The sequence below is a fragment of the Sebastes fasciatus genome, chromosome 16 (genome assembly GCF_043250625.1).
Source record: "Sebastes fasciatus isolate fSebFas1 chromosome 16, fSebFas1.pri, whole genome shotgun sequence".
Lineage (NCBI taxonomy): Eukaryota > Metazoa > Chordata > Actinopteri > Perciformes > Sebastidae > Sebastes > Sebastes fasciatus.
The window spans coordinates 22,504,097-22,518,493 of NC_133810.1; the positions used below are offsets into that span (position 1 = coordinate 22,504,097).

Consider the following 14,397-nt stretch of genomic DNA (forward strand, 5'->3'; position numbering starts at 1 on the left):
TATAAGTGGATGTAGTTGCCCACTGTTTTGTGGACTGCTGTTTTGAAGCCTTGAATTCGGCATTTTGACCGTCGCCATCTTGTTTTTTTTGCAACCAGAAGTGACACGAGAGGGTGGAGCTACGTACAACCTAACGCTGAATAACACATTTTTATGCAACCAAAAAGGTTATAAATAATTTTCATGAACTGACAACATACCGTGAAAGGGTTAAAGTTCTATGACTAAAACACGGACAACATCCAGACCGGACAACACCGTGGTAGCAACCCGTCAATCAAAGTAGTCACGCCCTAAAGCATACCCTGCTTTATGGTCTATTTGACTCTAAATGGGACCATAATTTACTAAATGAACATCATGCTGTATTGAAGAAGACTTGAAACCATAAACTAATGTTTACAATGTTTACTGAGGTAATAAATCAAGTGAGAAGTAGGGTCATTTCTCATAGACTTCTATACAATCAGACTTCTTTTTGCAACCAGAGGAGTCGCCCCCTGCTGGCTATTAGAAAGAATGCATTGGCTTCACTTTTCAGACCCGGAGGTAGCCCACTGGTCAGTATTCAGTTGTCAAGCTAGCAGCTTGTGGAAGACAGTGAGTGCATGGGCTGAATGAAATGTTTGCAACAGCCACAGATACTGGATTTTTTTTTTTTTATCAGAGCATTTGATTTGTTGATTGCTGTCGGGATGTAGTGAGAATTTCAACAAATATAACAAAATATGTTTTTGAAGAAAATTGCAAACCCTGGCTGTAAATCCAAAGACTGGAACTGGAATGAATCTCTTATTTGGAAGTGAGACTAGAAAACCAACTTATTCCAAGGATACATCAGTTATAGTGTAGCCTCACACTGCCAGGAAGGCAATAACTGCATTGCAACAGTAAAATAACCATGTCCGCACTCTATTGTTACATGACAAGCATAATTTTATTGTCTTTTCATGGATGAAAACAGAAACTGCGTGTACAGAATGGTAGTCACATGCAATACAAAAATATGAATTTTTACAATAACATAAAAAAACACATATTGGCCCATTCTAAAAAAATTGTACAGCCTTTATACAGGATTTTATACATGAAAAAAATATAAATATATATACACATCTGTAATAGCCATAGCAGTACCTATTCAAAAAATGTTGTGATGTATTTTACATAGAAAATGTTTGTACAAATACTAGAAGAATCATGTTCATTTGCTGTACATTAAATAATGTATGTACATTACATACCATTGGATTTTTGCAACACGACACGTCTTTCACGAAAACCAACCTATTCCAACACGGTACGCTCACTTCAGTCACCCACACACACACACACACACACACACACACACAACACATAAATACACGCACGCCAACTGAAGCCAGCAATCACAAACGGTATACACAAGCACGCACAAGAGGTAATGTTTTAGGAAGATATAGGACACTTTTTGCGCCAGGTTCCTGATTTATATTCTTTTTTTTTGCGCAGAGAATGAAAACTTCTTTCTAAATAACTCATACTCTTATAAGGTGCACTTTACACTTCAATGGATGGACGTTATTATTATTAAAAAAAGTATTTTTTTTATATCATAAATAGCCAGCATTATTCTATTCCCGTGTGGATTGTGAACGATGAAGGGAATATTACAGCCTGTGTTCAGTTTCATTTCAGCTGTCGTTTAGCATATCCATCAGTGCCCTGTGTTCAAATGCATCCAATAAAAAACAGTGAATTTACCAGGTTATACTCCAGAAAGACAACATACAAGTGAGCATATCACACTGTCCAAGCCTCTGAGACCCTCCTGAAGAAAATAAATTAAAAAAAAAAAACACTGCAAATATGACTATTCAAAACTAAACAACAACAACAAAAAAAAGAGTTCATGATTATTTTTTTTTTCGACAAAGTGCATATTGTGTCTATAGACATGGGCTGGTGACCGTCTCAGCACATGCCATCACATTAAAAACAGAGAGAGAGAGAGAGAGAGAGAGAGAGAGAGAGAGAGAGAGAGGAGCAGAGAGGCAGTTGGTTTGAGAACAGCCTGCAAAAACGTGTGTAAACCCCCTCAGGGAAAAAAACACATAGAAATGAAGAAGTGGTCCATTTTGGTAGTAGGGTCCATTTCATGTCCAGCTTTGTGTTTCAGAGAGAAAAAAGAGCCGTGTGGCCAGGGGGGCCGCCCGGCGAGAACAACCACATCACAGCAGCACAGAGAAAAGGTGAGGACGGGGCAGCCATCAGCAGGCACAGACCACAGCACACCACCAGTCAGTCTCAGCACAGACACCACAAGCCAGTTATTCACAAGCCTCAGAGTCCCACTACATCACAGGACAAAACCGAAAAAAAGGAAGGCAAACGAAAGGAGTGGAAAGGACGACAGCTGTGTCCTCTCTTCGCTAACACATCGCCCCACCGACCCTCTCTTCCCGACAACAAAAACACAAACGCTTAGACATGGAAGAGCAGACTGTGGGTTAGTGGAAGCAGTGTCTGTTTCAGGCAGAGGCAATGCTTTTGATCAATCCTGTAAGAGTTAAGGATACAGGAGCATGCAAGGCAGACCCAAGGCTTTTGTTTTGCATTGCTTATGTTTCAGAGCGACTGCTACAACCTAGATTAGAAGAGAGAGAAAAGAGAGGAAAGAGCAAAAACACAAACGTTAGACGGTTAGTGAAAGTGGAACAGTGAAGAAAAGCTGCAAGATATCACATCCACGTAGATTAGTTAAAGGATGTAAAAACAGTGTGAGTTCAATCAGCACATTGTTTTTAAGATTCATTTCATCACTTTATGACCAAGCGGAGCTCTTTAAGTAATTTCAAGCTTGCATCTCTCGCGTCAACCAGCTAAACAAAAGTGGCATTTATCTATATGGGAATAAAAAATGAAGCCCTTCAACTGCTGGTTTTACATGAAAAATAAAATGGTTGTTTGTAGACTTGGAGCAAACACGATAGAGGATTGTGAAAATCATGAATAAGAAGCGGAAAACAAGTAGGCAACATGGCGTGAAAGCGAAGTAGCGATGAAGTCATGGAAATGAATGCGTAGATGGCGTGTGGCAGCAGGAAGTGAAGCTGGTCAGGGGGAAAAGAGGATGAAATCACATACGCTATATATGGAGATGACAATGATTCACCCCCCCCAGATTTTCTGGTCATGACTTTTTTAGGTCCAACTAGAATTTCCCCCCTCACGGTTGTATGCCTCCGCAACCCAGTCAAGTTGCAGTTTACATCCATGTCGGTTCAAAATGTCATCATTTCATCCTATTAGACATTTGTGTTAAAGGTCCCATATCATGCTCATTTTCAGGTTCATTCTTGTACTTTTTGTTTCTACTAGAACATGTTTACATGCTTTAATGTCAAAAAACACATTCTTTTTCTCATACTGTCTGTCTGAATATACCTGTATTCAGCGTAAACGCTCCGTTTTAGCACATTTCAACGGAACTTTAACAGAATTGAGTGGCAACAATTTGGGTTCATGTTTACTTCCTGTCAGCTGATATAATTCCCATACACTGAAACCGGAAATAAACTGGGATGCATTTAGAATGTTTACGTTTAAAACGTAAAAAATGGTATATATAAATTATAGATTTGTGACATCACAAATGGACAGAAATCCTGACGGCTTGTTACAAAAAGCACAGTTTCTGAATGTTTGTTTTTCTCTGTGGATTGAGCGTTTCGATACTTTCACAGTATTCATATAGCACCTAAACCTGCTTTATAATACACAAGCCATGAAAATCTCACTTTTTACAATATGGGACCTTTAAATGATCATAATTAGCATATGAATTACCCCCAAGTTGCGAAACTGTCGTGAGACGGTTAAGGTTAGGCATCGATCTTGAATGGTTAAGGTCAGGATAGGTCGTCGACCAGCAAGTTTCGCGAGAGTTTTTGCACATTTTTGCAACTTGGGGTTACCTTCTAGACCTGACCTAAATTAAGTAGCTAAGCTAAGTGACAGTGAGGACAAAGAAATGATTTAACTGAAAATGCTGTTTCTCGCAAAACTACAGTTGTTTCACACACGCATGAGGACAGAAATTAATAGAAATAAAATGTCTAACTTTATATCTGTGTGGATTTGTCTTATACGTCTTTACAGCCTCTTTAAAGAAACTGGAAATTGCCATGACAACAAATGATCCAACCACGCTCTGCGACAGTCTGCGATGCTTCTCGTGACAAATGTATGACATGTATGAGACAGAGACAGTGACAATTACAATTCACATTTACATATATATAAACCACAAAGTTCACATTTCATTAGAGAGCAAGCAACAACAGAGCGTAGAAGAGCTATGTCGTGGTTCAGTGACGGACTGTATTTGGGTCGTGTGCGATGATGAACAGAAATTATGAAATACTTCAAACCTATTTCACTTCTTTCAAAATATATCTCACAAATATCCATCTCATTTATAAATAAGACTATGTAACCCCCATTGCTAACTCCTGAAGGCTGCAGGCTCATATTGTTTGTAGAGTTTGGAGTCAATGACTTAAAGGATCATCACTGATAAGCCACTGTACCACAAGGAACCAGAAGATACACAATAAGGCCTAAAGGATAATTTTTTGTTTTCACATGTCCAGTGTCTTCACATCGTCCTTCATTTCTGGATACCTACTCTGCGGACTTCCAGAAGTGTCCCGGGTGGGAGAGCCTGCGGTTCAGTTTAGGCAGCTTCTCCAGCATGTCGGCCAGCTGGGTGAAGGTGGGCCTCTCTCTCAGGTCGTACGCCCAGCAGGCCGAGAGGATCTCCTGAGACGACAAGGACGACTATGAATGATGATGGATCTAAAAAGTTTCACAGCATCTTCCTCTGCCTTAAGAGTATTAGGGCCACATTGAGGATGAAGAGATTTCGAGATGAAGTTATAGGTTTACGAGGAAAAAAAATTGTAATATTATGAGAATAAAGTTATAAGTTTAAGAGAAAAAAGTCGTAGTATTATGAGAATTAAGTCATAATATTATAAAGTAGTAATTTCACAGGGGAAATAGAGCAGCATGTGTGAAAATGAGGAACATGGAGCATCTTGTGAAGTTATACTTTATTATTACACGGCTGTGTTGAATACTTGATTCTGATTGGTCAATCACGGTGTTCTGCGGTCAGTAATTTCTGTATAACAGACTGTTGCTATGTGTAGCAGACCGTTGCTATGGGCGCAGCTCTGATGTCAGACTCTGCATGACTGGCTCGCTGTATATTATCCCTTACGTATAGGTTTCACAAATAATAAAATACTTGATCTTTCGGCACATCAGCACCACATTATCATCAGTATCAGGACCTTGAAAAGATTGTGCAAGAAACTGAGTTTATTCCGAAGGAAAAAACGCACGAACCTAGGACCTCATTTGTGGAGGAGGAAATGACTTTTTTTCTCGTAAAGTTATGACTTTATTCTTGTAATATTACAACTTTTTTTTCTTGAAATAGTATGACTTTATTCTCATTAAATTACGACTTTTTTCTTGTAATATTATGACTTTATTCTGGAAATCTCTGATTTATTTTTCCGTCAATGTGGCCCTAATAGTCCGTCGTACTGCCTCACTAGAGCGTGGTTGATTATTTGCCACTCTTATACAAGCAGGACAAACATGCACTTTTCTGAATGACTGACACACTTGTGCTTGTGTTTCAACTCACAGTGACCTCCTTGCCGAGGCTGATCTCCGCCAACACCTTCTTTATGCCCTCTCCGCTCCCCACCTGCCAGATGGTAGCTTCCACATGCTGGTTGGTGATTGGCCAGTCCCTAGCTTGAAGCTCATACCAAATAGTGCTTAAAGGGGGGAAAGAATAAGTATGATTACTCTTAGTAAAGTAAGCTCTTTTCAATCATAAATAGGTGTGACAAAGCTGTATTAGGTCTCCTAAGTCAACTAAGATGCAGAACTTACCCAAAGGCGTACACATCTGCTGAGGTGGAAAAAGGAAGGCGGTCCTCGTTGTTACCTGGGCTCATCCTGCGCACAATCTCTGGCGCGAGATAACAAATCCAGCCGTGCGGAAGTTTTAGTTTGTTCTCACGCCTGGAAAAAAAAAAAAAGGTACACATTTGTTTGTAAAAAATCAAATGGAGTGGAAGATCTGAGAGGAAAGATGCATTAACTAGAGTGGAAAATGCATTAACTAAATGCAGTCCATCTCCAACTCCTGTGTGCAAAAGCTATTCATGAAGCCATACACAAAGGGAGAACGAAATTAGCACGCCGTGTGTTCAAAATGTACTTCAAAAAAACAAGTGTGTGCTCGACAGTATTTGGATTTTACAATCAGGAGACTTCAGTCTGAAAAAAAGAAAAGAAATGCTGGCTGACAAGGGAAATGGCCGCAGGACTGGAGGACCGCAGCAGTTATTACAAATCACCGGACCTCCCCAGGTAATAGCAGTGTGGTGTGAAGAGCACTTAGGCCGAGGTTGTGTTTTTAAGGCCTCTCGAGTGGCGTTTCTTACCTCCCCTCCTGAACAACTCCAGAGATCCCAAACAGCCCGAAGTCTGTGATTATGACTTTATTGGTGTCGTGAAAAACGTTCTTTGACTTCAAGTCTTTGTGGACGATGCCTTTAGCGTGTAGATAGCCCATTCCCTGCGTCAGGAGACAAAGTGACAGTTATTATATACTACTTGATTCTTTATTGTGGCATTGGCTTTTCAGGCACATAACGAATTGAACTGACCTGGTAACATGCAGTTGGGACATTATTTATATACAAAAAGGCAAACTGGAACATATTCCAAAATATAGAAATATTTGGTGACACTTCATTTTACAAGTCCACAAATTTCAGGGTAATTAGGTGATGATTAGTAAATAACCTATTTGAAATTTCTTTGGAATTACTGCCAAGTTACCCCAATATTTACCTCAAAATTTATAAAAAAATTACTTTATTATAAACATTATTTAATAATTATATTCCGCTTTTTCCCAATAGCTGGTCATTTATTTAATACATTACAAGGAAAAGATTACAAAATGAATTAATACGCTTTATTTCCATGTCTGCTGATAAATAGATAATAATTAGCAAATCATTTGTTTGAAATTTCAAACAAATTATTTGCTACCAGGTTATATTTGTGTAGACAATAAGTCACACAATGGTGAGATTTGTGCCTGATCAGAAGTGTCTTCTATTAGTTTTGGTTTTCCACCTCTGATGAAGAGCAGCGCACATCGCTTCTCAAGCCTAAGGGCCATATTTTAAATATTATATGCTATTTTAGCATATAATTATTAAATAATGTTTATAATAAAGTCATTTTCTTTCAATTTTGAGGTACATATTGGGGTAATTTGGCAGTAATTCCAAAGACATTTCAAATGGGTTACCTGCTAATTATCACCTTATTACCGTGACATTTGTGGACCTGTAAAATGAAGTGTTACCAAATATTTAATCAACAATATCAAATGTAATATATTTGGCTTTGTTATCATACATATTTCCTGTTTCTTATGATGAAAATATTTCTTTGCATGTAAGTCAGTTTGTGGACATGAAACATTGCTTCAACACCTTCTAAGGCTACGTTCACATTACAGGGCTTAATGCTCAATTCCAATTTTTTGCCTTTCTGTCTAGACTATTCACATTGATGTTTGAAAATTGGGGACTGCCGTACAATGGTGCATTGTTCCGAAAATACACACTGGAGTTGTTGGAATCCAGTGACTGCCAGACTCCATTAACATATTGCTCAATTTAAAAGATATGGTTTCCCGTTACACAGATGTTACTCCTAAATCATAACGTAATGAATTAGTATGACTCCTAAAGACAGACTTTTCATTTCGGCTGATATTTAACTTTAACAGCTTTCCTCTGAAGCAAATGAAATAAATTAAAGTACGATGTGTGACGTTGATGATGACCTACGATCGTGAAACACTGCCGTCAGCACGCCACCCACGCAATTTTTATAACATGTGATTTCATCAAATCAGAGTTCTGCTTTGTGAAACATGACGAATTTAACTGAGTAAACTGTGAAAAGTCTGTTTGATAAGTTCATTTTAAATGACTGATGAGGGAAATAAAGTGTTGGAGCAAAACCTCTGTTGACAATATTGTTAAATTTAACTGAGCCGAGCATACCGGTAAACATCTACTCCTTCTAAAAGACAGTTTATGATTTCTTATGACTCATAAACAGACACTAGCTCATTCGGCAGACATGATTTACCATAATTCGGTATTAATTTAAGTTCCTCATAAAGTGAATAAACGTGATGTTTCCCAGATAATGCTTGTTTGCCTTAACGACGCCGTTTACACACTTTTGTAACTGCTCTTTTATTAATCCTGAGTTCTACTGAAACATGCAGAAGAACTCGGTAATAAAAAAAGGGTCTTTTTTTGTCAGGTAACAAACATTATCAGTATCTGCAACTGCGCAGTGAAGTATAACATGGAAAAACACCAATATGACCATTCTCACAGCGGTTGCATGACCAGTGATTGGATATGTATTCGATTTAGCCCAGATCTGATTGGAAAAAAAAAACCAATCAGATTTCTGTGTCACATGAGAGCCAAAAAAATTGGTTTATGAGCCACATGTGCTTGTAATGTGAACGTAGCCTAAGTGCTAAAATCATTACGAATGTATCAATGAGAGGTTTGAATAGATATAACAGAAAAATTACCTTTACAATCTCCTGAGCAATTTGTCTTGTCTTATTAATATCCAAAGTGTTTTTAGTGTCCCTAACAACTGAATACAGAGTCCTCCCTTTACAGAAACTGTGGGGAGAGAGAAGAAACGATTCAATTGAAGATGAAAACATGTCCTAGAGGGGTTCAAATCATTCCAGAGGTGTCCAGTGTTTGATATTTCTGCTCTCACCTGGTGATGATGGCTAGGTGGGGCGGAGCCATGCATGCCCCCATGAAGAGGACCACGTTCTCATGCCTGGTCTGTCTGTAGTTCATCACCTCCTTTTTAAAGAGCTTCAGATGGTCCTGATTGTTCCCGTCGATCTCGAGGAGTCGGATTGCTACTTCGCCGTGCCACCGACCCTTGTGCACTTTGCCCCAGCGGCCCTGCGTGAACAGGCAAACAGCTTTAGCAGATGTGCATTTTGGAGATATCATATACTATTAACATCTGGGTAAGATTCTTCACCTTTCCTATGAGCTCTCCGAGGTCCAGCTGCTCAAAGGGTATGTCCCACTCCTGCAGGTAGACGCTGGTCTGACTCGCCTTGCGGGAGATGGGGCCCTTCCACTGGTTCCCCCGAGAGCTGGGCAGATCGTCCAGCTCGTCGCACTCGCCGTCCGAGCCCACGTTCATCCTCATGTCCTCGTCGTCGTCCTCATCTTCCCCTTCATTCTCATCCTCTTCTTCCTCATTATCGTCCACCGCTTCAGGGTCTTCATCTTCAACCTCAATCTCCTCCTCCCCTTCCTGCAAGAGTGTAGGGATGGCTTTGTTAATCTACTGTGCTTACATACTCCAACACAGTGGTAGCGACCTGTCAATCACAAGGTAGCCACGCCCTAAAGCATCCCCTGCTTTATGGTCTATTTGACTCTAAATGGGACCATGATTTACTAAATGAACATCATGCTGTATTGAAGAAGACTTGAAACTAGCGATTGAGACCATAAACTCATGTTTACACAATGTTTACTGAGGTAATCAATCAAGTGAGAAGTAGGCTCATTTTCTCATAGACTTCTATTCAATCAGACTTCTTCTTCCCCTTCTGGCTATTAGAAAGAATGTAAGATTAAGGCACTTCCTCATTGGATTCACTTTTCAGAACTGGAGGTTGTTGCCTGGTTAAAATATTCGGTAAATGTGAGCCAGCATTGACTTATAAGTGTTGTTTTTCCATTGTCTCCAGCTCTGTGTTGCTCTCGCAAATGTAAAATAGTGATATTTACATAACAGCAAGCCTCTCCTGGTTAAATCAATAACACCAAAAGCTCCAGCATCGTCACAGCCAAACGGGTCAAACCGGGTTCCAATAGGCAAATGTCAGAGGAGCTATTGTTTTTGGTTAATGCCAGGTCATTCAATTCTTTACAGGAAACTTGCAATCTGGGCATTTTAATGACATATCACTAAAAAATGACAGTTATGAGAGAACACAGTTTGAGAGAAGTGAGATGTCTCTCTGCTTCGATAGCCGATTTTCAAACTCACTTTGGTGTCATAAACATTTATTCAGATGTTCCTCTGTCACCATTTTTCAGCTTTGTCTAAGTTCAACATATACTATCTGAGTCTTTCTGTCTATCAACTCATCTCATTTCTTTCTGCTACCTTTGATGGATGACAACATCGGTCACCAAAAATTTAACAGAACGTGATGCAAAGACACTCTGAACAACCTCATTATACCGACAGGAAACCTGTATTATTTTCCAGACTGCACACACACAACATGTTGCAACATTACCTCTTCGTCTTCATCTTCATCTTCTACCAGCTCAGCGTGTATGTCATCTGCTGATGGCTCTATCTCACTGCTGTGACACAGAGAATTGACATCAGAGTGGTAAAATCCAAGAAAATTTAAACAATAAAGCTATTGAGTGAATATGTTTTGTTTTTTTTAAATATGAATGTCTTACACATTGTCTTGGAGGACATTGGGGTGCAAATGAACAGGACTGGAGACATCTGTAGAGAAATATAAGATGTTTTTGGAAGAAATAACAGGAGCAAAAACATATCTCTCTTATGTTCCCCCTCTCCTTTTTCCCTTTAGGAAAGCCTCATGGCTGCCCACCTCCACCACATACACAACGTGACTGCTCATGCAATTCCCCACTACCACCAGCAGATGGTGTCAAAAGGCTGTGAAGTGTCAACATGCAATCCTAGTGCTGGCTGGCACACAGTGAAAGATAGCTACAGTTAACTGCTACACAACCCTAAAAGCAAACATGCATGAGACAGAGAGAGAGCTACGTGGGAATCTAAGGAATGACGGGAGAATAACAATGCAGCGTGACACTTTGGGACAACTTGTCAACTCACCGGGGAAGATAAACTGCTGTCTATGCTGAAAGTAACAGGCAGCTTTTGCAACAAAAAAAAGAGAGAGAGGGAAAGACCGACAAGCATGGCAGGGAGAGAGACTGTTGGTTAGAGAAGCTCTGAAGGAACAGATCTTGTAAAAAGCACAGTTGTTAATGTCGTATATGGAAAGAGAAGGGAAGAGAAGAGTGTCTCATACTATTAAATACTGTTAAACTGGGAAAGTTATTTAAGAAATCTGTGTAATAAGGAGAAATCAAGAACACAATGTTAGCATGCACATTTCACTTTGTCTGGATTTGTTTGTGTTTGTCAGGCTATCCATGGCCCTGTTCAGACCTGGTATTAACCTGCGTCCTCAGTGATCGGATCACAAGAGGACAGCTCTAAGCAGGGTCTGAAATTAACTTTTTTCACTGCCTGCCACTGTGGCAAACAATTTTTTTTTTGCCTGCCTCTCATAAATTTTATCTGCCACTTTTTAAATCTCTGCGCTAAATAAAGGAATAACATTGTAGATCTGACATCATTCAATGTTCAATATATTTTACATATAAAACATTATATGCATGGTTTCAGTGTTGGAATTACACCGTAGCTTCCGGGTGAGCCCTATTTTTGGGGGGTGGGAGGGTACTGTACACAGTACTGTGCTGTACTTTGCTATCGTCATCTATAGTGGTTATTTGCATAAAAACACACAATTCAAATGATTGTGATTATTTAAATATTTGCTTTGATTAAAAAAATCTTGGTAAGTTGTTAGGAAGTTAAACAAGTCATAATTATCTCTCTAATATCTATTTTATATTGATGTGAAAACATGTCCTTCAAACAAATTAATTTATTCAAGTTTCTCACCAAAAACTTAATTTTACGAGACTACATTTAAACACATCATGTAATTTACCTGCGCCCAATAGTCATTTTGCTGAGCAGACCATGAACGTCTCGTAATAAAAACTCTATGGCACCTTCATTAACGTTAGTAGCTCCGCTATTTATCCAATCAGGACTGTGCTTCCCACCGGCTGCTAACAGCTAATTTTACCAACTCTCCTCCTGTTGATTTAAACACAGATGTGTTGTTCAGAATGCAGCATTATCAGGGAGAAATAGGGTGCGTCCCGTCAGGTTTAGTAGCGCCACACTGTTGAGTGCTTTTTTTTCTTTCCGCCATGTCTCCGGTCAAACAAACTGAAACATGATACGGTGTGCGTATGCATCATTGTGCACGCGTAACTGTGGGGGAGCATCAATTCAGAGGAATCGATAGTAATGGAGGCATGAGATGCCAAGAAAGCGGACAGCTACGGTTCTCTATTCCCATCCCCAGCGTTTTCCCTGCCTGCCAAAGTGGCGGATGTCCTGATGATTTCACCCGCAACTGCCAACAATTAACCCGCATTTGGCGGGCTATGACTGTTAATTTCAGACCCTGGCTCTAAGTACAGGTGTGAACGCACTCAAGACGCACTGAGATCTGATCACTCAGACCACATTCAGAGGTGGTCTGGGCCACACATGGCCACATTCTTTTAGCAGTTTGTAGTGAATGTGTCCTGGGCCACATTAAGGACCGCCTACTCAACTGTTTATTACTTATTATCATACTGTAGTAGATGTGTCTGTGTTTTTGTTCCGCTGTTTTGCACGGAGCCGACATCCGACCGCCCGCTCGCTCTCCTCCTCGGCTCTCTGAAGCTCTGTACCCCGCTGTTGCCTGGCAAAGGTAGCGGTGACGGTGGCGCGGAGGTCCAGCAACCTTATATTTTGATGTTATAAAAATGTTAATAAAATATACCCAAATTCACGAATATGTAGGATATTACTACTGACATTCCTGTAGTATTATGTCACAACGTCTGCTGTATTAGCCATGTGTTTACTACGTGTTTATTTGCATATAGAGCGGGGAAGTGAGATGGGATCACAAGTGGCCACTGAAGACGCATGTGGAGACGCATCCTAATGCCAGGTGTGAACAGACGTACTTAAAGCTGTCCACTTGTGATCCGATCACTGAGGATGCATCTTAATACCAGGTCTGTACTTGTGTATTTCCACCTGTGTTTCTTACCGGGGAAGTTGAAGCGGCTGTCCCGATGGCCTTTGGGCGAGGGGTTTGGTGGCGGAGTGGCGCTGGGGGGGTTGCTCTGCTGGAAGGGTGCCGGGGAGGAAGGTGTGGACGAGGTGGTGGAGGACGGATTGCTGCTGGAGTCCAGCTGGTTCAGCACTGGAGGATGATCCTGGTGGAGGGCAGGGATGGATGCAAATGATCAGGGTTGATATTTAAGATAACTTCTACAGCTTCTACAGTTTTTGTTTTACTTTCATTCAGGGCTGCACCCTTAATTTTCATATATACAAATGCCAGAGACCAAACTCTAGTCTGGAACTTTAGTGACATTCTACACTATGTATATATCAAGGTGTCATCGTTTGTAATTTCACAACGATTCAGTGCAGTTTTAGAGATCTACATAAAGTGATACTGTGTGCTGTAATGCAGAACTCCTAAGCCATGTTTTACCTTTTTTGTAATGGCCTTTGGTAGTGTGCCAAACTGCGGTGCTTCTGGCGGCCGGTCCACAGGGTTGTTTATATCAGACGGAACAGACTCGGTCCTCCGAATTTTGGCGACTAGAAGAGAAAAATATCACAATGTATTATGCAAATTACAATGCATCCATCAACCGCAGATTGAGGATAAAAACAAAGCTTACTTGGTAGAAAGGAGATTCTGCAGGACGGGGCTTCCTTTGTGCATTTGTTGTGGCACTTTAACCTGCACACATAGTAGGCAGAATATCAGTATATGAAACACTCTTCAAGTCCAGCTCCATACACTCTCACAGCCAAGGGTTGAATCCTGTCCTGTGTTTCCTTATAGTGCACTCTAACTTTTCTACTGTCTCAGTCAATAACAAAAACACTTAAAGTTGAGTGACGTACCCTTTAAATAGAAAGCGCTTAACTCACCGACAGTGTTTGCACTTAACCCCAAACATCATGTTCTTCTGGCACACCTGACACGTCTGGGACAGCCAGGACTTGGTTGAAAACCTACATAAACATAAGAAACGCTGTTAACCATTTCATTAATAACAAATCTAGTTTGTTAGCTTTATTCTGACAAAAGCTTAGGATAGAACATATTGTGTGTAAGAGAGAAATCTACCGGTGTGTGACTGCTAGGCCGATGTCCCTCCTCACTGCTTGTGGGGAGCCGCGATGCCCTGCTACGTTATCTAGCCAGGGAGAGGGAGAGATGGAAGGACGGAGAGAAGGGGAGAAAGGTGGAGGGGAGGATTAGGTTATGACAAGAAAGACTGGTATCTA

General features: G+C 40.4%; 1 protein-coding gene across 4 annotated transcripts in view; it reads right to left on the reverse strand.

Annotated features, from left to right (window-relative positions):
- Positions 1–915: 915 nt before the first annotated feature.
- The window catches only part of ksr1a (kinase suppressor of ras 1a), a 40,689-nt gene continuing 27,207 nt past the window's right edge, over positions 916–14,397 (reverse strand). For 2 of the 4 annotated variants that reach the window (XM_074612119.1, XM_074612121.1), the window contains exons 6-21: positions 14,237–14,306; positions 14,038–14,121; positions 13,782–13,843; positions 13,589–13,698; positions 13,136–13,304; positions 11,056–11,097; positions 10,647–10,695; positions 10,472–10,541; positions 9,190–9,471; positions 8,911–9,107; positions 8,711–8,807; positions 6,513–6,646; positions 5,956–6,087; positions 5,702–5,837; positions 4,670–4,803; positions 916–2,626 (exon numbers count right to left, since the gene is read on the reverse strand). In XM_074612119.1, coding sequence (XP_074468220.1) covers positions 2,620–2,626; positions 4,670–4,803; positions 5,702–5,837; positions 5,956–6,087; positions 6,513–6,646; positions 8,711–8,807; positions 8,911–9,107; positions 9,190–9,471; positions 10,472–10,541; positions 10,647–10,695; positions 11,056–11,097; positions 13,136–13,304; positions 13,589–13,698; positions 13,782–13,843; positions 14,038–14,121; positions 14,237–14,306 — 1,775 coding nt within the window. In that variant the 3' untranslated portion in view covers positions 916–2,619. Of the gene's footprint in view, positions 4,804–5,701; positions 5,838–5,955; positions 6,088–6,512; positions 6,647–8,710; positions 8,808–8,910; positions 9,108–9,189; positions 9,472–10,471; positions 10,542–10,646; positions 10,696–11,055; positions 11,098–13,135; positions 13,305–13,588; positions 13,699–13,781; positions 13,844–14,037; positions 14,122–14,236; positions 14,307–14,397 lie in introns of all 4 variants that reach the window. The other 2 variants (XM_074612120.1, XM_074612122.1) reach the window with 2 other exon arrangements.